The sequence below is a fragment of the Pongo pygmaeus genome, chromosome 20 (assembly GCF_028885625.2).
Source record: "Pongo pygmaeus isolate AG05252 chromosome 20, NHGRI_mPonPyg2-v2.0_pri, whole genome shotgun sequence".
NCBI classification, from domain to species: Eukaryota; Metazoa; Chordata; class Mammalia; order Primates; family Hominidae; genus Pongo; species Pongo pygmaeus.
Genome location: NC_072393.2, coordinates 62260009 through 62285960, shown reverse-complemented (window position 1 = coordinate 62285960; position 25952 = coordinate 62260009). Strand labels below are relative to the sequence as shown.

General features: G+C 40.4%; 2 protein-coding genes across 2 annotated transcripts; one reads left to right on the top strand and one right to left on the bottom strand.

Annotated features, from left to right (window-relative positions):
* Positions 1 to 17102: 17102 nt before the first annotated feature.
* LOC129021141 (ret finger protein-like 4A) lies at positions 17103 to 18461 on the top strand. The gene is made up of 2 exons (XM_054466216.1): positions 17103 to 17388; positions 17881 to 18461. Exons 1-2 carry the CDS (start codon positions 17103 to 17105, stop codon positions 18459 to 18461), a joined length of 867 nt encoding a protein of 288 aa, XP_054322191.1.
* A 2925-nt stretch (positions 18462 to 21386) lies between these two features.
* LOC129021119 (ret finger protein-like 4A) lies at positions 21387 to 22865 on the bottom strand. The gene is made up of 2 exons (XM_054466168.2): positions 22580 to 22865; positions 21387 to 22069 (listed from the first exon to the last, which is right to left on the bottom strand). Exons 1-2 carry the CDS (start codon positions 22863 to 22865, stop codon positions 21465 to 21467), a joined length of 891 nt encoding a protein of 296 aa, XP_054322143.1. The 3' UTR covers positions 21387 to 21464.
* Positions 22866 to 25952: the final 3087 nt, after the last annotated feature.

The following is a 25952-nucleotide window of genomic DNA, read 5'->3' as shown; positions in this document are numbered from 1 at the left end:
GCGACTTTCAAAGACTTTTTTATTATAAATGTAACACCTTTTCACATGTCAATAAAAGAGGTGAGTTCAACCTACTCAGAAGTTGTTACTAATAGGACACTCCACAGACCACACTCAACTCTGAAAAACATTTTCTCTATAATGTAAAGATTCTAATTAAGAAGCTTAGAAAAGAAATCCCAAAACTGTTTCCAGACAATCAGTCAGCCAGTGAAAGTCCTGTTTTTCTTTTTAGTTATAGCATCTAAAATTAAAGGCAAAGGGTATTGTTACAATCTTACTATTTCCCTTACATCACAACATAAATAAAATGAGATTAATTTCTTTTTTAAAAGTGTTCAAAAATGGGTTCCTCATGTATTAAATATATGATAGGTGATCAGAGTTCATGGATAAGAATGTAAAAGTGGGAGACTGGAGGTAGGGTGGAAAAGGACATAATCACATTAATGTGATGAAATTAATAGTCTTTAATTTAATCATCTCCATAGCAATCATTCTCTAGTGATGGCTGGATTCTCTTCTTTCATATTCAAAGCCAAGGCAGTTCTCAATTCCTTTTGTCTCATGAAGGCAAATTGAGAAACACAAAACTCTACGTTGTGATGCATATATTCTTTCAAATCCTTGCACATTGCATTTCTTCATTGATTGGGATCTATAATATAATCTGCCACACGTATGTCCATGTATACACACATACCGTATCTACACATATGCATGCAGAGAGAAAATGCTTATCTCTTCTTGCATAATTCTAATTGGTTTATTTTCTTATATAAATCCTTTTAAAATAGACTCACATTTATGGGAGTAGTTATTCTCCAGCTTGTAATTTTATGGACCCATGTTCATGGAGCACATTGATCCCTAACATCTTTTACATTTTATCTGCTTTGAGTAAATCATGAACAAAATTTATGTTCTCTTTCAGAATACCAGGTGGCTTCAGTTGTGGAAACCACCAAGCCCAGTGGATTGATTTGCCTCTGGAATATTCTCCCAAAATATCTTTCAGCCTGGAATTGCATTCATGCTTATGTCTTGGGAGAGGAGTTCTTCCATTCAGAATTAGAGAAGAGCGTATTAGGATTGCCAGCACACTCATGTGGTTGGTTTGGGTGTTAGATACTTTCCACATCTTTTCCAATTGCATCTTTTCACAGAAAGTAGCTCCGCTGGCTTCTATTAAGACAGTGGTAAAGTTTTCCTTGCCCGCTCTCATGTACAGTTCGGTACTTTAAGGGTCTTCTGTGTTTGAATAAACCTGTCCTTCAACATCCCAGTCAGCGAGGGCTGTATTCTCCATGCCCTGTCCCTGCAGGTGTGTCACAGAACCTGACGTAAATGGTTGGCGTCGGCGGCTTCTGATCCCCAGGCCCTGTTCACTGTAGAGGCAGACTTTTCTTTTTTTTTTTTTTTAATTATATTTTAAGTTCTGGGGTACATGTGTAGAATGTGCAGGTTTGTTACATAAGTATACATGTGCTATGTTGGCTTGCTGCACCCATCAATAGACTTTGCTCTCTCTGCCCTTTTTTGAAATGTAAATTATATTTACTTTTCTTCCATTGTGGCTTTTTTTTTTTTTTTTTTTGGCTTCAAACCTTCTGAAATAATTTGGTTTTGGAGTGACATCCATGGGCAAGAGGCTTTTATTGAAGAGGGTACCTCTTCCCACCTTAATCACATCAGGCCACACATTCTTAATCCAATCATATTTTAATTTAGGCAGAAATAAGTGTTTTACTAGTGATATATAGACAGGTTACCACAAATGTTTTTGCTTAACATGGAAGCCCACATTTATTATGAATTCCTTCCTTCCACCAATTTTTTTTTCTTTTTTGAGATAGGGTCTCACTCTGTTGCCCAGGCTGGAGTGCAGTGGTGCTATCTTGGCTCACTACAACCTCCACCCCCCAGGTTTAAGTGATTCTCCTGCCTCAGCCTCCCGAGTTGCTGGGATTACAGGTGCCCACCACCACATCTGGCTAATTTTTGTATTTTTAGTAGCGAAGGGGTTTCACAATATTGGCCAGGATGGTCTCGAACTCTTGACCTCAACTGATTAACTCATCTCTTCTCATTTCCTTACTTCCACCTACCTTCCTCAGCCTCTAATAACCACTACTCTACTCTCTAATTCTGAGATCAAATTTCTTTTAGATTTCACATATAAGTGAGACCATGGGATATTTGCCTTTTCTTGCCTGACTTATTCCATCTAACATAATGTCCTCCAGTCGTTAAGCGAAATAAGCCTGGCACAGAAAGACAAACTTCCCACTTACTTGTGGGAGCTAAAAATTAAAGCAGTTGAACTTATGGAGACAGAGTAGAAGGGTGATTACCAGAGGCTGGGAGGTGTAGTGGAGGGGTCTTGGGGCGAAAGTGGGGATGGTTAATTGGTATTAAAAAATAGAAAGAATAGGACTTAGGATTTGCTAGCACAACCTGTTGACTATAGTAAAAAATAATTTAACGTACATTTACAAAATAACTAAAAGAGGCTGGGCGCAGTGGCTCACACCTGCAATCCCAGCATTTTGGAAGGCTGAGGCAGGCGGATCTCCTGAGGTCAGGAGTTCAAGACCAGCCTGGCCAACATGGTGAAACCCCGTCTCTACTAAAAATACAAAAATTAGCCAGGCGCAGTGGTGTGCACCTGTAATCCCAGCTACTCAGGAGGCTGAGGCAGAAGAGTTGCTTGAATTCAGGAGGCAGAGGTTGCGGTGAGCTGAGATGGTGCCACTGCACTCCAGCCTGGGCAACAGAGTGAGACTCTGTCTTAAAATACAAAGAAAAATAAACTAAACGAGTATAATTGGATTGTTTGTAACACAAGGGATAAATCCTTGAGGTGATGGATACTCTATACATTTTGATGTGATTATTACGCATGGCAAGCCTGAACCAAAATATCTCATGTACCCCATAAATATATACCCCTACTCTGTACCCACAAAAATAAAAAAAAAATGGAAAGACTAGTGAAAAACCCCAGAATACCCTCCAGGTTCATCCGTGTTCTTACAAATAACAGGATTTCCTTCTTTTTAAATGCTGAATAGTATTTCATTCTGTATATGTGCCACATTTTCTTTATCCATTCATCCACAGTCACATTTGAATTTTATGTCTATCGTTCCAGTCCTTAACAAACACACTATGTAGATTTCAGAATTTTGTAAAGTTAAAAATAGAACAAAATGGCACGTACAGTGTTAGGATCATAAGTGACAATGCATTTCTGTAATGTATTTCTTATTAACCTGCAGTAGAAATAGCTTTTAAAATAAACTGATGAATCACAGTTTTATGGACTATTAGTTTTAAGCTTTAGCACCAAACACGTTTTCATAGATTAGAAAGGGACATTGACTGTTGAAGAATGCACACTTTCTAGGAATGTGGACACATCCCATACCTTGACTGGGTTGGTAGTGTGTGGGCATATACATTTATCAAAAGTCAGTGAACTGGTACCTAGATCTTGAATTTTAAATATTATTCTACACTAAGAGGAATCAAGACCCCTTGAAGAAATAGCTAAATCAGGGCTGGGGCAAGGGAAATACTAGAGGAGCCTGGAGTATCTTGTAGTCCCAGAAAATAAGAAAAGGATCAGTGATGGCTCACGCCTGTAATCCCAGCACTTTGGTAGGCCGAGGCGGGCAGATCACGAGGTCAGGAAATCGAGACCATCCTGGCTAACACAGTGAAACCCCGTCTCTACTAAAAATACAAAAAAAATTAGCGGGGCGTGGTGATGGGCACCTGTAGTCCCAGCTACTTGGGAGGCTGAGGCAGGAGAATGGCGTGAACCCGGGGGGCGGAGCTTGCAGTGAGCCGAGATCGCGCCACCGCACTCCAGCCTGAGCGACAGAGCAAGATTCCGTCTCGAAAAAAAAAAAAACCTAAAGTATAATAATAATAATAATAATAATAATAAAAGAAAAAAAGAAAAAAAAACAACCTATGTGGTAGACTATTATTATCCATGCTTTTTAAATTGTGGTAAAATATACATCACATAAAATTTACCATTGTAACCATTTTTAGGTTTATTATTCAGTGGCATTAAACATATTCAGTGTTGTGTGACCGTCAAAAAAAAAAAAAAAAAAGAAAGAAAAAAGAAAAGGATCATTGATGGGGACGTGTCACCAGATGTTGAAACGAAAATGAAATTGAAGTGGGTCCCACTTGCCGAATGTGGATCAATTTGAATACCAGACTAAATAATTACAATAACATAACCCTGAGAATGAAATGAGAATCAATGAATCAATACTGGCAAAATGAACAAGTGAAATATACCACAGTTTCTTCATCCACTGGTTGATTGCTGGGCATCTGGGTTGGTTCCACGATTTTGCAATGGCGAATGGTGCAGCTATAAACAGGCGTGTGCAAGTGTCTTTTTCATATAATGACTTCTTTTCCTCTGGGTAGATACCCAGGAGTGGGGTTGCTGGATCAAATGGTAGTTCTACTTTTATTTATATGGTGGAATACTACTCAGCCACAAAAAGGAATGAAGTAACAGCATTTGCAGCAACCTGGATGAGATTGGAGACTATTATTCTAAGTGAAGTAACTCAGGAATGGAAAACCAAACATTATATGTTCTCACTGATATGTGGGAGCTAAGCTGTGAGGATGCAAAGGCATAAGAATGATACAATGGACTTTAGGGACTTGGGGGGAAGGGTGGGAGGGGGCGAGGGACAAAAGACTACAAATATGGTGCAGTGTACACTGCTCAGGTGATGGGTGCACCACAATCTCACAAATCACCACCAAAGAACTTACTCATGTAACCAAATACCACCTGTACCCCAATAACTTAAAGGAAAAATTTTAAAAATCAGACAGAAAAAAATAAACGAACAAGTGAATAAAATTCTTCTTCCCTCATTAAAATGTCAGCTAATAAACATAGAAGAAATGATGAAGTTATAAAACTGTCATTTGAATATTACTCAACCATAAGAAACAAGAAAATTCTGCTATTTGTGACAACATGGATGAGTCTGGAGGACGTGGTGCTCAGTGAAATAAGCCAGATACGAAAAGGCAGATACTGTATGATCTCACTTGTATGTGGAATTTTTTTTTAAAAAGCCAAACTCATAGAATCAGAGAGTAGAGATGTGGCTGCCTGGGGCTGGGAGAAGAGGAAATGAAAAGATGCTGGTCAATGGGTACAAACTCTTAATAATAAGATGAATAAATTCTGAAGCCCTGATGTACAATGAGATGACCATATTTAATATTACTGTACAGTTTACTTATAATTTGTGAAGAAAGTAGATTTTAAGTGTTCTTATCCCACGCAAGCACAAAAAGTTAAGTAATTGTGATGATGTGTTAATGTGGTTGTGGTAATCATTTCACAATGCTTATGTGTAATCAAATTATCATTTCAAACACATTGAATATGTACAATTTTTACCTGTCAATTATATTTCAATAAAGCTAGGGGAAAATCTTTTAATAAAAAAGAAATTAAAATACCATTTATTTTGGTTACTATTTTTTGCTAATAAAATGTTCAGAAAGGTTGTTTAGTTGACAAGTCATTTCAAGACAATTTCCAGTTTGTTTAAAAAACTTCTGAAAATAGGCCAGGTGTGGCGACTCACGCCTGTAATCCCAGCATTTTGGGAGGTCGAGATGGGCAGATCACGAGGTCAGGAGATCAAGACCATCCTGGCTGACACAGTGAAACCCCGTCTCTACTAAAAATACAAAAAATTAGCCAGGCATGGTGGCGGGCGCCTGTAGTCCCAGCTACTTGGGAGGCTGAGGCAGGAGAACGGTGTGAACCCGGGAGGCGGAGCTTGCAGTAAGCCGAGATCGCGCCACTGCGCTCCAGCCTGGGCGACAGAGCAAGACTCCGTTTAAAAAAAAAAAAAAGCCTTCTGAAAATAAATTCCTGCAATTAAAAAATATATCTGAAGAAACAATTTTATCTTCTGAGTAAGCTTTTAGGGAATACTTGTGAATAGGCTTTATCAAAAGGGTCTCTAACTACATATTTGTTACATGTGGATAAGATGCAACTTCTAACTTTTTGCCAACAGACTTTTTTTTTTTTTTTTAAGACAGAGTCTCACTCTGTCACCCAGGCTGGAGTGCAGTGGCACAATCTCGGCTCACTAGATCCTCCGCCTCCTGGGTTCAAGCAATTCTCGTGCCTCAGCTGGGATTACAGGCACCCACCAACACGCCCAGCTAATTTTTGTATTTTTAGTAGAGATAGGGTTTCACCATGCTGGTCAGGATGGTCTCGAACTCCCGATCTCAGGTGATCCACCTATCTCGGCCTCTCAAACTGCTGGGATTACAAGTGTGAGCCACGGTGCCTGGACACCAGTGGACTTCTTAATAGGCATGATCTAACTAATATAATATTCAGCCAGGATGAGAAATTCAGTTTCGGCCAGAATGAAATAAGGCATGATGCAATTCATTAAAGAACTAATATATATCCAAAAGAGAAAGAGATAACTGCCTGCAGAATTTCCTGAAATTAAAAGAAAAATTTCACCATCATTATAATTGGCATAATTATGTCTAACACGATTAACTCTAATTTCATCAATATAATAATGAAAAGTGAACTTTCAACAAAACTAAAGAAATCTCCAGGGCATGTATACGAAAGTGAAATGGAATTCTGAGTGTTCCCTCTCAAGTCCATGCTACTATGAGCTTTGGGCACGGTCGGAGGGTCAGAGTTAGAAATGAGTTGGATTCCTTTGAGGCCCAGAGACTCAACACTCAGGCAGGGACGGGTGTAAGCATTGACACTGGCGAAGTGAGATGCAGAAACAGAGCTCTTCACTCACAGGAGATTCTTGAGGTGCTGAAATACTAGCGATTCAGCAACAGAATCCTTACCTCTATGCCAGGAGAAAAAGTAAGCCAATCACTTCCCCCAAAGGACAATTGTTTCTCAGCAATTTTAAAATATTAGGAATTGAAAGCCAAAGGCAGTCCCAGAAATTTCCTGAAAGGATAGTAAAACAAAAAATACGAAACCAACACACTAACCCTCGCACTTATCCGAGACAAGGGCTACTTGGATGAACCTACCGGAAGCAGAATTGAACACTTTTGGTTACCTTTTGCAAGTGAAGCCATATGGTCATACCAAAGTGAAAATGTTCCTTATTCATTGCTTCAAAATAACTACAAGACACACTTGGAAACAATTTCCCATGAGCAAGAATCAGTGACACAACGTGAGAATGTGTGTCCTGATACTCAACACTCTAAAAGGCACTGTGCAATAACTTTAATATTATTAAAATAGTATGCATGATAAAACTATAAAAATGCATATGGAAATATATTACTATAAACCCACGTAATACAGAAATATTCAATCTTTTTTTTGAGACAGAGTTTCGCTCTTGTTGCCCAGGCTGGAGTGCAATAGCGCGATCTCAGCTCACCACAACCTCCACCTCCCAGGTTCAAGGGATTCTCCCGCCTCAGCCTCCTGAGTAGTTGGGATTACAGGCATGTGCCACCACACCTGGCTAATTTTTGTATTTTTAGTAGAGACGGGGTATCTCCATGTTGGCCAGGCTCATCTCGAACTCCTGACCTCAAGTGATCTGCCCACCTCAGCCTACCAAAGTGCTGGTATTACAGGCAGGAGCTACTGCGCCCAGCCAATATTCAATATTTGTAAAGTGGTATGATATTGTAGCAGTAACAGGAAATCGACAAATAAAGTACAACAAAAGTTACAGAAAGAGACCAAGGCAACAGGTGGGTGTTTCACATCCAGTGGATGGTGCCAGAAAATTGGTATGGGAAGATAGGCTATGCAATATATGTGTTGAAGTAATTGGTATCAATAGATAAAACTGAACCACTACATCACGTTATGAAGATTTATTATGTATAAGCAAGTTGAAAATGTAAAAAGAGACATTAACGTGTGAAAGAAAATATAGGGAAATAGTTGGCTTTCAGGATAGGAAGTATTTATATCACCCACAAATGATAAGATTAATAAAAAGACATTAATACATTTTAAAACAACTCTACCCCTAAAATACCATAAACAATAAATAGAAAATCCCAAATTTTAGAAAGATTTATGATTTTGTATTAACTGGCAAATTGTATTTTGTATTAATATACACAAAAAAATACATAAAGTCAGGTAAATCTTTAAGGAAAAGAACAGGCAATTCACAAAAGAGAAACCAAGTGACAGCCCAGCCACCCTTTCTGCCCCCCATCATCACCATCATCTAATCTTCATCTTCACCATCACCGTCATCATCATCACCATCATCATTATCTTCATCTTCACCATCACCATCATCATAATCTTCATCTTCACCATCACCACCATCATCATCACCACCATCACCATCATCATCATCTTCATCTTCACCATCATCATCATCATCACTATCATCACCATCATCATCATAATCTTCATCTTCACCATCACCGTCATCATCATCACCATCACCATCATCACCATCATCATAATCTTCATCTTCACCATCACCGTCATCATCATCACCATCACCATCATCATAATCTTCATCTTCACCATCACCGTCATCATCATCATCATCACCATCATCATCAATATCATCACGATCATCATCCTCTTCATTTCACAAAGGAGGAAAAAAAAGTGAAGTTAATAAATACTTGCCCATAGCCACACCAACAGTCTAGAATAGAGGTTGCTATTCCAGCTCAAGTGCTTAACCACTTCTAACCTTCTATGCCAGATCCTGTGGCGGCTATCAGAAAAACTGAACAAAGGGAGATCAAGACACAGCACTCTAATGGATGCACCCCGGCCCAGCTAAGGATGGTTTAATCAGTCAGGGTAAAGAGGTCAGGTCAGAATTTTGATGGTGAGTAGCTGGTTAAAGAAAGGCCAAGATCCTGGAGAGGAAAGATTCTTTGAGTCTCTTAGCTCAGTCTCGTTAGTCAGAACCGAGCCACATCTTCCCATAGATCCAACACAGACCTTCCTAAGCCTCACTGGGATCAATGATGCCTGGGAGGCAGCACAATGCTGTGGTTAAAATTTTGCAAATCAAAACCACAATGAGATACCATCTCACACCAGTTAGAATGGCAATCATTAAAAAGTCAGGAAACAACAGGTGCTGGAGAGGATGTGGAGAAATAGGAACACTTTTACACTGTTGGTAGGACTGTAAACTAGTTCAACCCTTGTGGAAGTCAGTGTGGCGATTCCTCAGGGATCTAGAACTAGAAATTCCATTCGACCCAGCCATCCCATTACTGGGTATATACCCAAAGGACTATAAATCATGCTGCTATAAAGACACATGCACACGTATGTTTATTGCAGCATTATCCACAATAGCAAAGACTTGGAACCAACCCAAATGTCCAACAATGATAGACTGGATTAAGAAAATGTGGCACATATACACCATGGAATACTATGCAGCCATAAAAAATGATGAGTTCATGTCCTTTGTAGGGACATGGATGAAATTGGAAATCATCATTCTCAGTAAACTATCGCAAGAACAAAAAACCAAACACCGCATATTCTCACTCATAGGTGGGAATTGAACAAGGAGAACACATGGACACAGGAAGGGGAACATCACACTTCGGGGACTGTTGTGGAGTTGGGGGATGGGGGAGGGATAGCATTGCGAGATATACCTAATGCTAGATGACGAGTTAGTGGGTGCAGCGCACCAGCATGGCACATGTATACATATGTAACTTACCTGCACATTGCGCACATGTACCATAAAACCTAAAGTATAATAATAATAATAATAATAATCATAATAATAAAGAAAAAAAAAGTCAAAAAAAAAAAAATTTGGGCTGACCAAGTAGGAATGTTCTCAACTCTAGCCTCCACCCTGATGCCCTCAAGTATCTTTGACAATGGGAATAATAATGCTATCTACTTCAGAGGGCTGTGAAGAGAAGGATCTTGCATAAAATGCACTTAGTGGTAGGGCTTTTACACTATTAGCATTCAATTAACGTTAAAGACGGTGGAGACAAGAATGGCAGCTGCGGGGGGATAATGGGGATGAGCGTGAAGAGGGGGCAGCATTTGCACAGGAGTCAATGATGAGGGTAACAGGGCGTTTGGAGACACCTGCAGATTCTGACTTCTGCTCTTTATATCCAAAGCCAGTTATTCAAGCATATTCACTGATTTCCTTATATACAAATGCTCCTTTTTAAGTGCTCAACTTTTAAAGCGGAAGTTGAGACATGCACAAAATAGGTTCCCGTAGGAAGTTCATAGGAGGAGTCAGATACTCAGATTATAAGCAGAGTGGTTCCCATTACTAGTCTGCCAAACCAGCTATTATTGGTCAGGAGAAGATAGTTCGCAGAAGCCCTGTGATCATATTATATTATGTAGGGAGATGATATTAACAGCAGCATGGAACTATCCAGCTGGGGGAAAAGCATTCACACCTGAGGAGTTAAAAAAGAACTTAAACAATTGCCCTCTGCGTCTAGTCATCAATATCCATGACAGCCAATGAAAAGGAGAGATTCTGTGGCCAGTCACAGAGCAGCCAGGGCCTTTTATTCTAAGTTTCCACAGCTGTTCTTTGTTGAGTTCCAGCCAGGGGGACCAGGGGCTGGGTTGGGTAAGTCTTCCCCCGACCTTTCTTTCTTCTTCATTTCCCTAAAGTCTCAGTGCTTCCTGAAGGTCTGGAGGGCATAAGGAACAGGTAAGAGGGCACCAGAAATGATCAAGTCTTGACCTTTTGTTTTGGCAAGGATGCATTGTAGTGAAAACCATTTATTTATTTATTCATTTATTTATTTATTTATTTATTTATTGTTTTAAAATGGAGTTTTGCATTGTCACCCAGGCTGGAGTGCAATGGCGTGACCTCGGCTCACCACAATCTCTGCCTCCCGGGTTCAAGTGATTCTCCTGCCTCAGCCTCCTGAGTAGCTGGGACTCCAGGTGCACGCCACCACTCCCAGCTAATTTTTGTATTTTTAGTAGAGACGGGGTTTTGCCATGTTGGCCAGGCTGGTCTCAAACTCCTGACCTCAAGTGATCCGCCCACCTCGACCTCCCAGTGTGCTGAGATTACAGGTGAGAGTCACTATTTCCGGCCTGTAATGAAAACCAGATAAATTTGCAGAGAAGTTGTGCAGCCGGCACTTTCACTTGTTAACTTTTGTGTTTCCCAACTCTAAATTGGGTGAGAGAACGGGACTCTTCCAGAAGGCATTGTCTCCTCATTTTTTTTTTTCTCAAATTGAATTAAAGATACAGAAAATTGGAGGTCTTGGAGAGCTGAGGAGAAATGAAGAAAATATAGAAAACTGAAGGTCCATTTTCCAGACTTGATATGTTGGTTGTGATTCGGGAATTCATGTAACCTGGGGAGACAAATAATAAAACACCAAATCTCTGGCAGTGAGAAAGAGTGAAGTGGAGAGAAGGAAGTTTGAGACCTGTTGATCTGGTGACTTGGCTGGTTGGTTTTGAAGTAATCTTTTATCAGCCAGTTCTAAAATGTCCTAATCTTATGCTAAATGACATATTCATCACGTTGTCAGTAATGTTTGCTTTGCATGCCCCAAGAATAGCGTGAGAGTAGGGGTGAGCCAGGGGGTAGAATCTGGGAGGAATGAGGAGACTGTGCTAGGGACCTTGGATGGCAACAACACAAAGTGGTAATGGGTGGTGGAGCCTAGTGTCGGCCTAAAGTCTGTGAAGTGTTAGGGAGCACCAGAGAGGGTATCCGTCCCTTATCTGGACTCTGCAGCATGAAGAATGGGGCTGATGAAACTGTCGGCATGGGAGAGCCGCGGGAGACTCAGTATCTGCAAGGGAAGGCTTCCCCTAGAGCAGGAAGGAGAAAGGAATGTTCGGAGAAGAGATTAAAGGGATGTGAGGGTTTAAAAAAAAAAAAAAAAACTTCGGTGAAATATACATAAAACTTACCATCTTAACTATTTTTAAGAGTACAATTCAGTGGCATTAAGTGCATTTACATTGCTGTGCAATCATCACCACCATCCCTAGAACCTGTTCATACCAAACTGAAACTCTATGCAATGTCCATCAAACCACTCCCCATATCTTCTCCTCCAGCCCCTCTAGTCTCCCTCTGACTCCATATAATGGTCCAGTTGTACCATAATACCGTGCCATGACTTAACTGTTTTCTTACTTATGAATATTTAGGTTTTTGCTTTCAACAATTATTTAAAACCCTGCAGTGACCATTTGTGCACACAAAACTCTGGGCACATTTGAAAATGCTACTTTGGAATGGATACCAGCGAGTAAAATTGTGGGGTTGAAGAAAATCTTCATTTTCCATTTTAATACAGGTTGCCACATTTTCGTCCAAAATTACATGCATTTATATTCCACCAGTGTTTAACATCCATTTCCCCATATATTATGATGAAAATTACATATATTATTTTTTTTTTTTTGAAACTGAGTTTTGCTCTTGTCTCCCAGGCTGAAGTGCAACGGTGTGACCTCGGCTCACTACAGCCTCTGCCTCCCGGGTTCAAGCGATTCTCCTGCCTCAGCCTCCCAAGTAGCTGGGATTACAGGTGCCTGCCACCATGCCCCGCTAATTTTTTGTATTTTTAGTAGAGTTGGACTTTCACCACATTGGGCAGGCTGGTCTCGAACTCCCGACCTCAGGTGATCCACCCACCTCAGCCTCCCAAAGTGCTTGGGATTACAGGCATGAGCCACCCTACCCAGCCTATATATTTCAAATCTGGATGGAAAATGAGCTTCTAGAAAACTTTTCCTATTTTTAACAGCCATTGAAGTTTATTTCATGAAGTTTGTCCATTCCTTTCTCAATAAGTTAAATTAGCTTCTTACTTGCCTGTTATATTAAAATGTACACTTAAAATTTAACAATGGAGGCCGGGCACGGTGGCTCATGCCTATAATCCCAGCACTTTGGGAGGCCAAGGCGGGTGGATCACAAGGTCAGGAGTTCGAGACCATGCTGGCCAAGATGGTGAAACCCCGTCTCTACCAAAAATACAAAAAAATTAGCCAGGCGTGGTGGTGGGCACCTCTAATCCCAGCTAGTCAGGAGGCTGAGGCAAAGAATTGCTTGAACCTGGGAGGCGGAGGTTGCAGTGAACTGAGGTGGTGCCACTGCACTCCAGCCTGGGCAACAGAGCGAGACTCAGTCTCAAAAAAAAAAAAAAAAATTTAACAATGGATTTCCATGCTTTTGCCTTTATTTTCTAATTTTATTGTGATTGTTGAATGAGACCAGTGATCTCTGATTTAGAATACCTGTTTCTCTTTTAGCTTTTATTTATGCCCAAGATAAGGTCAAGTTTAGTAAATGTCCCATGTGTGTTTGAATGGAATGTACATATTTGATTTGGAATCAAAGCACTTCCCCTTTAAAAAATGTAGACATATATTTCACATATATATGCCACAAACTCTTTCTTGTGCATTACCTAAATGGTATATTATTAACTTTTTTTTTTGCTGGGTGTGGTAGCTCTTGCCTATAATCTCAGCACTTTGGAAGGCCGAGGTGGGAGGATTACTTGAGGCCAGGAGTTTGAGACCAGCCTGGGCAACATAGTGAGACATCATCTCTACAAAAATCTAAAAAAATTACCTGGGCCTGGTGGTGTGTGCCTGTAGTCCCAGCTACTTGGGAGGCGGAGGTGGGGAGGTTGAGGAGGTCCTTGAGCCCCAGTGGGTGTGGGTGGGAGGCCGGTTGAGGCTGCAGGGAGCTGTGATTGAGCCACTGCACTCAGCCTGGGCACAGAGCAAGACCTTGTCTCAAAAAATTTATTGTGGTAAAATATACATAATACCAAACTTACCATCTTAACCGTTTTAAGTGTATAGTTCAATGGTACTAAATACACTTATAATGTTGTACAAGCATCGTCACATCCATCTCCCTGTTTATCTTGTAAAACTGAAACTGTCCTGATTAAACAATAACTTCCCATTTTCTTCTTCAGCCCCTGGCAACCATAATTTCTACTTTGTCTCTATGATTCTGACCACTTTAAGTACCTCATATACGTTTAATTGAACAATTTTTGTCGTTTTGTGACTGGTTTCTATCACTTGGCATAATGTCCTCAAGGTTTATTCGTGTCACAGCATATGTCAGAATCTCCTTCCTAGGCCGGGCGCGGTGGCTCACGCCTGTAATCCCAGCACTTTGGGAGGCTGAGACGGGCGGATCACAAGGTCAGGAGATGGAGACCATCCTGGCTAACACAGTGAAACCCCATCTCTACTAAAAATACAAAAAATTAGTCGGGCCTGGTGGCGGGTGCCTGTAGTTCCAGCTACTCAGGAGGCTGAGGCAGGAGAATGGTGTGAACCCAGGAAGTGGAGCTTGCAGTGAGCTGAGATCGGTTTTTTTTTTTTTAGACAGAGTCTTGCTCTGTCGCCCAGAGTGGAGTTCAGTGACGCAATGTCCACTCACTACAACCTCCGACTCCCAGGTTCAAGCGATTTACTTCCCTCAACCTCACTTATTTCACTTCCCATAATGCCCTCAGCCTTCCTTCACATTGGTGCAATGCCAGGATTTCCTTCTTTTTTATGGTAGAATAATTCATTGTATATACCACCATTAACTCATCCATTTTTCTCCCACAGACTCTGGGGTTGTTTCCATGGCTGTTGTGAATAACGCTGTAGAGAACCTAAGAGTGCAGATAGCTCTTTGACATGCTGACCTCTTTTTTTCACATATAAACACAGAAGTAGGGTTGCTGGAACACAGGCAGTTCTATTCTTCATGTTTTCAGAAATCTCACTACTATTTTCTGTAGTGGTTGTACCAACTTTCTTTCCCACCAACCGTGTACAAGGGTTCCCCTTTCTCCACATCCGTACCAACACTTATCTTTTGTCTTTTTGATCACAGCCATCCTAGCAGAGGGGAGGTAATATCTCATGGTGGTTTTCTTGCTGGAGGGCTCAGGAGGGTCTCTGGATGCCAGAAAGACCCCAGTCCCAGCCAGTTTCCAGGTTCCTGATGCTGTCAGGAGAACAAATTCAGGAACTACTCAGGATGAAGTGAAAGGCAAGCAGCTTCTATTCCAGAGCAAAAGGACACAGTTAGGAGAGAAGTGTGGGAGGGCGTGCTCCTGAGAATGAGTCGAGCCCAACAGGGTTTGGGTTTTCTATTTTTATGAGGTCTTCTAATTAGGGGATGGAATAATCAGGAGATTTTCTGGGGAAAAGGCAGAGATTTCTCAGAATGGGGGTGCCACCCAATTTCGTACTAAATGAGGGCATGCTCAGATCTATCCTGGAGCTGCTGGGTGAGTGATTTAGTGTGCTAATGAGCAGATAATTAGGTCTGGGGTAGGGCTTGGGTCAAATCAAATACTATGTTGCACCCAGCCTGTCTCAGCCTGCTTAGCTCCATCCTGTTTGTTAAAGCTGAAGCTCCTCCTTGTCCTTATAGCTAATTTAACAGCTCCTTTCTTGCTGTTATGTGAATGATAGACTGGATTAAGAAAATGTGGCACATATACACCATGGAATACTATGCAGCCATAAAAAATGATGAGTTCATGTCGTTTGTAGGGACATGGATGAAGCTGGAAACTATCATTCTCAGCAAACTATTGCAAGGACAAAAAACCAAACACCGCATGTTCTCATTCATGTGTGGGAATTAAACAAAGAGAACACTTGGACACGGAGGAGGGGAACATCACACACCGGGCGAGGACTGTTGTGGGAGGGGGGAGGGATAGCATTAGGAGATATACCTAATGCTAAATGAGGAGTTAATGGGTGTAGCACACCAACATGGCACATGTATACATATGTAACCTGCACGTTGTACAAATGTACCCTAAAACTTAAAGTATAATAATAATAAAATAAAAATAAAAATAAAAAAAGAAATTAGTAATTGATACCTTTTTCTACTGTGACTACCCAGAATTCCTGTCTCAGTTTTAGTTTTCATGTAGCTGATGATTACTGAAGTTGAGCATGCTTTAAGGACCTGTTAGCAATCTGTACCTGTTCTTCAGAGAAATGTCAATTCAGGTCTTTGGCCCATTTAAATATTGGAATTTTTTGGCTATTGCCTTAAATAAGTTCCTTATGTATTTTGAATATTAATTTATTTTTATCCATATGGTAGTAGATAATTTCTCCCATTCTGCAGCTGGTCTTCACATTTTGCTGCTTTCTTTGTTTTGTGCTATGCAGAATATTTTCACTCTTACCTATTAAAACTTATTTATTAATGTTTGTGTCTTGTGCTTTGGATGTGATATTATGCTATAGAGTTTTTTTAAAGTACATCCAGGTTGGACAGCTGGGGAGGTAGAGAATTTTCAAATGTAGTCCAGAACTGTCCAACAGAAAGATAACCCACATAGGTAATTATAAGTTTATTTTCAAGTAGTCAAATAAAGCATAATGAAACAAGCCTAACAAATTTTAACTCATAAATATAATCCTTTCAACATGTAATCAATTTTCAATGTTCTCAGGGAGATAGTTAACATTTTCTTTTTTTGGGGACGGAGTCTCGCTCTGTCGCCCAGGCTGGAGTGCAGTGGTGCGATCTCAGTTCACTGCAAGCTCCGCCTCCCAGGTTCGCGCCACTCTCCCGCCTCAGCCTCCCGAGTAGCTGGGACTACAGGCGCCCGCCACTGCACCGGGATAATTTTTTGTATTTTTAGTAGAGACGGGGTTTCACCGTGTTAGCCACGATTGTCTCGATCTCCTGACCTCGTGATCCACCTGCCTCAGCCTCCCAAGGTGCTGGGATTACAGGCGTGAGCCACCGTGCCCAGCCTTCACTACATCGACTCAAAGTCTTTTGGTGAATCATGCCCTTTATTCCAATGAGTATTACAAATATTAGAAGTTCAGCACCTGGAGTCAATTATATTTGTATCTATGTTGTCTCTTCCTCACTAGTAGTAGTGGTTGTAAATATCATGCAAAGATATCTCTATGCATGTAAAGATAAAAGGTCCCAAGCACTATTGGCTATTCACTATTGGCTCACAGAAATTCTAATACCATGCTCATTTTTTTTCTACAGACATTTGCCATGGCTGAACACTTCAAACAAGCCATTAGATGTCCTGTCTGTCTAAAAGATCTTGAAGAACCCGTGCAACTGCAATGTGGATGTGTCTACTGCCTCCCATGCCTCGATTCACTCCAGAAGGAGCCCGATGGGGAAGGTTTACTGTGCGGCTTCTGCTCTGTGGTCTCTCAGAAGGATGACATCAAGCCCCACTACAAGCTGAGGGCTCTGGTTCCCATCATCAAGGAACTAGAGCCCAAGCTGAAATCTATTCTAACAATGAACCCAAGGATGAGGAAGTTTCAAGGTAAGGAATCTATACGACCTGCTACAACCCTTAAAAGGAACCGAAAAAACAGCTTTCAAACATTTTTTAAAATATGGGCATTATCAGAAGGCTGGCATCTAAAACTTCTATGCTGCACAAACAGCAGTTCTCACGTTTGCGTATAGGTATTCGTGGAATCTGTGCAAATTTGTACAATCCTTTGGAGAGCAAGCTACTGTCTTCCTTCATGTATCCTATGTGCTAAATGGAAAAAATACTTATCAAATTATCCAATGACGTAATTCAAAAGGAATTTCTACTATGAATCAGGTGGACTTGTTACAATTATTATATTCAAACATTCTGTACATAAAATTTGACCCCATCAGGTGGCTAAACAGGAAAATTTTGATTTGGGAAAGTAGAATAAAAGAAGTAAAAGTTAATAATATATTTAGGTGTTTGCAGCAAAGGGATGGAGGGAGTCTTTAGTGCTTGTCTTTGCTGAACTACTGGTTCTTCTTTGTACAGTGGATATGACCTTGGATGTGGACACAGCCAACAACTATCTCATCATTTCTGAAGACCTGAGGAGTGTCCGATGTGGGGATTTCAGCCAGACTAGGAAGGAGCAAGCTGAGAGGTTCGACTCCTCACGGTGCGTCCTGGGCGCCCCTCGCTTCAATTCCGGCCGCCATTACTGGGAGGTGGACGTGGGCACCAGCAAAGTATGGGATGTGGGCATTTGTAAGGAATCTGTGAACCGACAGGGGAAGATCGCACTTTCTTCAGAAGACGGCTTCTTGACTGTGGGTTGCAGAAAAGGAACGGTCTTTGCTGCCAGCACTATGCCTATAACTGCTCTCCTGGTGAGTCCCCAGTTTCACAGAGTGGGGATTTTCCTGGATATAGGTATGAGCTCCATTTCCTTTTACAATGTTAGTGATGGGTGCCATATCTACACATTCAGCAAAATTCCTGTTTGCGAGCCATGGCGTCCATTTTTTTCTCTTCAACGTGGAACTCAAGATGATGAGAGCTTCCTGAGTATCTGTGCTGTGATAAATCCAGCCAGTGCCAGTGCCCCAATTTATTCTGGGGAAAGTAAATAAACATTTGAACATAATCATCTTTAGGAAGTTTCTGTGCGCCCATAGCCAGAACTAAGAACCTTTCTGCCAGATACACATAGCTACAAATGGATAGAAGGGAAAGAGCCATCATTCTGTAAACCTTGAAGAGAAAGCAGTTATATTAATTAGGGGAAAATTACATTTTACTTAAAGTTTGTCATGTTGTTTTCTTTGGGGCTTATGTTTATATTTCTGTACAATAAATATTTTGAAATTTCAGATTCACTTGCCAATGTTCTCTATTTTCTGCAAGATCAATGCACTATGTGTTATGGAAGTTATGAACTAAATAATAATTTGAATGTGAAACAACAGAGTAACTGATTTTCAAAATATAAGGCCTTATTTGACTACAGTAAAGTTATCTACATGTCTATGTATTCAGTTTAACGCGACAACTGAATATTCACATTCAAGTGTACACAGTATTTGCCAGAGTTAGATATGTGGGATCACAGACAAAACTCATTAAGATTAAAATTGAAATAATATATACTCCCTTCTCTAATGGCAACAGAGTTAAGTTAGAAATCAGTAATGGGAAGAAATCCATAAATCCTCCAAATCCATGGAATTTAACCCTTTTAAATGAAATTGTGATCAAATATTAAATTTCAATGGAAATCAAAACTATCCTGACCTGACAAAAACACAAATAAAAAGATATCTCATGTTCATGGATTAGAATTAATATTGTTAAAATGTCTATACACTCAAAAGGATCCACAGATTCAATGCAATCCAAATCACAATTGTCATTTTTCACAGAAAAAGAGAAAAAAGTCCTAAAATTTGTGTGAAGCCACAAAAGACCCCAAATAGCTACAACAATCATATGCAAAAAAAACTCACAGCTGTAGACATCCCACTACTTGATTTCAAAATATAAAACTATTATAATCAAAACGACATGGTACTAGAATGAAAACAGCCATGTCTACCAATGAAACAGGATAGAAACCTCCCATATAAACCCATGCACATGTGGTAAAATTGATTTTTGACAAAGGATCCATAACACAAAATGGGGAAAGTACAGCCCCTTCAATAAATTGCACTCGAAGAACTCATCCACATATAGAAGAATAAAATTGTATCTTTACATCAAACTGCATGCATGAATCAACTCAAAATGGAGTAAAGAGTTAAATGAAAGACCTGAAATGGTAAAACTATCAGATCAAAACACAGGGGGAAACATCTAAGAAACTTTTTTTGATATAACCCCTAAATCACAGGCAACAAAAGCAAACATAGACAAATGGGATTGCATCACATTTAAAAGCTTCTGCACAACAAAGGAAACAAGAAAGTGAAGAGACAATCTACACAGCGGGAGAAAATATTTGCAAACCATACATCTGATAAGGGGTTAATATCCAGAATACATAAGGCACTCAAGCAAGAAAACAAATAGATGAATTGAAAAATGGGCTAGGATGGGTATACAGTTTCCATTTTGTAAGATGAAAAGATTTCTGGAGATGAATGGCAGTGATGGTGGCAAAATAAGATGGACATAAAAAATACCATTGAATTTTACACTTAAAAATGGCAAAGATGGTAAATTATATATACTTTACCACCATTTGTTAAGAAATAAAAGACTGAATGAAAATTAATAGTATTCTGTGGGATCATATCAAGTGATACGGTTTGGCTCTGTGTCCCCAGCCAAATCTCATGTTGAATTGTAATCCTCAGTGTTGGGGAGGGACCAGGTGGGAGATGATTGGATCATAGGGACGGATTTCCTCCACACCGTTCCCATGACTGTGAGTGATTTCTCACAAGATCTGACGATTTAAAAGTGTATGGCACTTTCCCTTTTCTCTCTTTCCTGTCACTATGTGAAAAAGCCACTTGCTTCCCCTTTGCCTTCCTCCATGATTGTTCAGTTTCCCGAGGCCAACCAGTGATGTTCCCTATGCGACCCGCAGAACCATAAATTGATGAAACCTCTTTTCTTCATCAATTACCCAGTCTCAGGTAGTTCTTTATAGCGGTGTGAGAACGAACTAGTACAAAATATTGGTACCAGGAGTGGGGCACTGCTATTAAGATACCTGAAAACATGGAATCGACTTTGGAACTGGGTAACGGGCAGAGGTTGCAACCATTTGGAGGGCTCAGAAGAAGACAGGAAGATGTGAAAAAGTCTGGAACTTCCTAGATACTTGTTAGATGGTTTTCATCAAAATGCTGACAATTGAATTGCTCTTAGGGAAGTAACTTAAAGTAGAAATTAAGGTGACTGATTATGGTATTTTCTTCCTATTATGAGTTTCCCACCAAGCTTCAACTGCGTCTAGAAATTTTGTAAAGGTGTGCTTTTCATTCAACTCAGGATAGCTGTAATTTCCATTGTAATTTCATATTTGATCATTTTATTTACAAGTGGTTATTTCATTTCCATGTAATGAAATGAAATTTATGGATTTCTTCCAGTTATTGACTTCTAATTTGACTCTGTGGCCATCATAGAAGAGGGTGTATAGTATTTCAATTTCAAAGCTAATGAGTTCTCTCTAAGACCACACATATTTGTGGCAAACACTCAGTGTGCACTTCAAATGAATGTCAGTGTTCAGTTGTTGCGTTAAACTGAATACATAAACATGTATAATTTTGCTATATTCGTAGGTTCTTATCATTTGAAATTCAGTTACTGTGTTGGGTCCCATTCAAATTATTATTAAGTTCATCATTTCCATAGCACATAGTACACTAATCTTGCAGAAAACAGAAAACATTGGCAAAGGAATCTGAATTTTCAAAATATTTATTGAACAGAAATATAAACAAAAGCCCCAAAGAATATAACATGACAAACTTTAAGTACAATGTCATTTTCCCCTAATTCATATAATTGATTTCTGTTCATGGTTTACAGAATGATGGCTCTTTCCCTTCTATCGCTTTGTAGCTATGTATATCTAGGAGAAAAGTTCTTAGCTATGGCTATGGGCACACAGAAACTTCCTAAAGATGATTCTGTTGAAATGTTGATTGACTTTCCCCAAAAGAAACTGGGGCACTGGCACTGGCTGGATTGATCACAGAACAGATACTCAGGATGCTCTGATCATCTTGAGTTCCACGTTTATGAGCAAAAAATGGACGCCATGGCTCGCAAACAGGAATTTTGCTGAATGTGTAGATATGGCACCCATCACTAACATTGTAAAAGGAAATGGACTTCATACCTACATCCAGGAAAATCCCCACTCTGTGCAACGGGGAACACACCCAGAGACGAGTCATAGGCATAGTGCTGGCAGCAAAGATCTTTCCTTTTCTGCAACCCACAGTCAAGAAGCCGTGTTCTGAAGAAAGCACAATCTCCCCCTGTCGGTTCACAGATTCCTTGCACACGCCCACATCCCATACTTGGCTGGTGCCCACGTCCACCTTCCAGTAATGGCGGCCGGAAGTGAAGCGAGGGGCGCCCAGGACGCACAGTGCAGCGTCGAATCTCTCAGCTTGCTCCTTCCTATTCTGGTTGACATCCCCACTTCGTAAACTCCTCAGGTCTTCAGAAATGATGAGATAGTTGCTGGCTGTGTCCACATCCAAGGTCATATCCACTGTGGAAATAAGAAGCAGTAGTTCAGCAAACACACACACTACAAACTCCCTCTGCCCTTTTACTGCAAACACTTAGTTACGTTATTCACTTTCACTTTTATTCTCCTTTCTCTCCCAAATCAAAATTTCCTGGGGAAACCTGTTTGGCCACCTGATGAGGTTAAAGTTTATCTATAGATTGCATGAATACGATAATTGTAACAAGTCCACCTGATTCATATTAGAAATTCCTTTGGAAATCAGTTAGTGGATAACTGGATTAAAATTATTTTTCCATTTAGCACGTATGATACATGAAAGAAGACAGGAGCTTGCTCTCCAAAGTATTGTACAAACTTGCACAGATTCCATGAAAATCTATACACAAAGGTGAGAACTGCTGTTGAGTGTGAAGCATGCAAGTTTGACATGCTAGATATCTGCTACTGCCTATGTTTAATGAAGAAATGTTTGAAAGTCGTTTGCCCAGTGCCTTTCATGGGTTGTGGCAGGTCATGTAGATTCCTTACCTTGAAATTTCCTCATCCTTGGGTTCATTGTTAGAATAGATTTCAGCTTGGGCTCTAGTTCCTTGATGATGGGAACCAGCGCCCTCAGCTTGTAGTGGGGCTTGATGTCATCCTTCTGAGAGACCACAGAGCAGAAGCCGCACAGTAAACCTTCCCCATCGGGCTCCTTCTGGAGTGAATTGAGGCACTGGAGGCAGCAGACATATCCACATTTCAGTTGCACGGGTTCTTCAAGGTCTTTTAGACAGACAGGACATCTAATGATTTGTTTGAAGTGTTTAGCCATGGCAAATGTCTATAGAAAACAAAAAGTGAACATAGTATTAGAATTTCCATGAGCTGAATGAACAGCTGATAGTGCTTGGGACTTTTATCTTCACAAGCGTAGAGCTATCATGGCACGATACTTAAAATCACTACTGCTAGTGATGAAGACACAACATGAATACAAATGTCAATGACTCGAGACCCTGAACTTCTAATATCTGTGATACCCAATGGAATAAACGGCATGATTCACCAAAAGACTTTGAGTTGGAATAGTAAAGGAGTCTACACCTGAGCTGTTTGATATGGTAGCCACCAGTCACAAATGGCTGTTGAGACCTGAAATGGGGCGTATCTGAATGGAGATGTGCTGTGAGCCAAATACACTTTCAGTTTTGAAGACATAATGGGGAAAAGAGAATGTAAACTATCTGCTTGAGAACGTTTAAAGTTGCTCACATGTTAAATGATTCTATTTTGAGTTAAAATTCATCAGGCTTGTTTTGTTATGTTTTATGTGACTACCAGAAAACAAATTGACAATTACATATATGGGTTATCTTCTGTTTCTATTGGACAGTGCTGGAGTCCATTTGAAGACCTTCTACTTCCCCAACTGTGCAACCTGGATGTGGTGAAAAACCTGGTAGCACACCAAAAGGACAAGACACAAAATACAAATAAGTTGTACCAGGTAAAACTGAATCTTCTGCACAGCAGAAAAAAAGCAAAAAACAGAAATGAAAAAAAAACAAACAAGCAGCCATATATATGACAATGGTTTAATATCCAAAATATATAAGGAATTTTTTCAAGGCAATAGCAAAAAGAAAAAAACAGCCAAAATAATCCAATTTCCAATGAACAAAAACCGAAGCAGACATTTCTCTGATAAACACACACCAATGACCAGCAAGTACTGAAGAACAAGCTCCACTTCACTCACCATCAGAGAAATGTAACTTAAACTGAGGCAGGAATACTGTGTGTTCACAAGAGAATCGAGAACATATCCAGTGACAATTTCACATAAGACCAAAATGGTGCCTGTTAAAATTAGCCACTTGTCATTAAAATTACAAGGACAAGGAGGACCCTGAGCTGATGAGGTGCTACAAAAACAGGAGGGAGTTAACCTGGTTGAAACCATTACCACGGTAATTACCATGGTCATCACCACACTAAATCACACACTCTGCATTGTCACGGCTGACCCCAGCTTGCCCATATGTAGTATCAAAATGGGTACCACACCAATTCCAAAAACTCTGCTTTTTTCTTAGAAAACCTAATGATTAGTTCACCTCCTAATTTGAAGGGCTCATAAAAATAAAAAACCCGAACTCCTATGCACGCCACCAGCTCTCAGAATCACACCCACACTTCTCTCCTAAGTGTGTGCTTTTGCTCTGGAATAGAAACTTCTTGCCTTTCACTTCATTCTGGCTCATCCCTGAATTCATTCTCCTGACAGCATCAAGAACCTGGAAACTGGCTGGGACTGGGGTGTCTCTGGCATCCGGAGACCCTCCTGAGCCCTCCAGCAACAAAACCGCCATGAGATATTACCCCACCTCTACTAGGATGGCTATGATCAAAAAGACAAAAGATAAGTGTTGGTAAGGATGTGGAGAAAGGGAAACCCTTGTACACGGTTGGTGGGAAAGAGAATTGGTACAACCACTAGAGAAAATACTAGGGAGGTTTCTGAAAACATGAAGAATAGAACTGCCTGTGTTCCAGCAACCCTACTTCTGGTTTATACATGAAAGAAAGAGGTCAGCATGTCAAAGAGATATCTGCACTCTTAGGTTCTCTGCAGCGTTATTCACAATAGCCATGGAAACAACCCCAGAGTCTGTGGGATAAAAATGGATGAGGAAATGGTGATACATACAATGCATTATTGTACCATAAAAAAGAAGGAAATCCTGGCATTTGCACCAATGTGGATGAAGGCCGAGGGCGTTATGGGAAGTGGAATAAGTGAGACTGAGGGAAGTGTACAATGTATGATCTCATTTATGTGGAATCTGAGTTGACTGATCTCACAGAATCAGAAAATAGCCACTGCACTCCAGACTGCGTGACAGAGCGAGACCCTGTCTCAAAAAAATTAAATAAATAATGAATCCCCATCCTGGAAGAGGTGGGTCCCAGCATCCGGCCAGATCTTTTCTGCAATAGCAATTTAAACAAACTTTGCTTTTTATTTCCTTCCCTTTCTCTTTCTGAAATAAAGGAACAAAAACCTGAAGAAAAAAAATCAGAAAACAAGAGAAGAATGATGGTTGCCAGGGGTTGTGGGAAGGGGAGAATAGGAAAACAATACCAAACCCGTAGGAAAACCTGATGTTGAATAACACAGCCACCGAACCTCTCTCCATCATTTCAGAAAGTCTACCAAATTCTGATGAAATGCAAGCAAATGGGGATTGTCATTTCTCTAGTCTTGGTATGGAAAATCTAAGACTTACCTAACCGTTACCAGGGCAGAGGTCCCATTCTCCTCCAGAAATACAGTGTGTCTGTCATGGAGTTGGCCTCAGGCAACACTTGTGGAATCAAGAAATTATTGCATTCCCCTAGACTCTCATACGCCTTTTGTAAAAATGAATTCCATAAGATTGAACTCACCTCTCCTTCTGGAGTTTCTCCCCTGGCCTCCTGTTGCTTCTGCGGACAGCTCAGATCTGGAGTGAGAGCTGGCTGCCAGGGGCTTTTATAGGAGAGGGTCTCTCCACCCACCTTAGCCACACCCACCCCCTCCTTTTTAATCCAATCAGATTCTGATTTAATTCTGGCATCACTGAGATTGTTACTTTTGGGCAGGTTTTTACCATAAAGGAAGGCGATTTTCTTTTCAGTGCCATTTTTTTTTATCTTTTTATTATTATTATTATTATTATACTTTAGGTTTTATGGTACATGTGCGCAATGTGCAGGTAAGTTACATATGTATACATGTGCCATGCTAGTGCGCTGCACCCACCAACTCGTCATCTAGCATTAGGTATATCTCTCAATGCTATCCCTCCCCCCTCCCCCCACCCCACAACAGTCCCCGAAGTGTGATGTTCCCCTTCCTGTGTCCATGTGTTCTCAT

What these genes read in the sequence shown, in the direction of transcription:
- LOC129021141 (XM_054466216.1), top strand. Translation starts at nt 17,103, where the DNA reads ATGGCTGAACACTTCAAACAAGCCATTAGATGTCCTGTCTGTCTAAAA. An exon ending in AAGGATGAGGAAGTTTCAAG is followed by an intron (nt 17,389 to 17,880) that starts GTAAGGAATCTA and finishes TTCTTTGTACAG; the next exon opens with TGGATATGACCTTGGATGTG.
- LOC129021119 (XM_054466168.2), bottom strand. Translation starts at nt 22,865, where the DNA reads ATGGCTAAACACTTCAAACAAATCATTAGATGTCCTGTCTGTCTAAAA. An exon ending in AAGGATGAGGAAATTTCAAG is followed by an intron (nt 22,070 to 22,579) that starts GTAAGGAATCTA and finishes TTATTTCCACAG; the next exon opens with TGGATATGACCTTGGATGTG.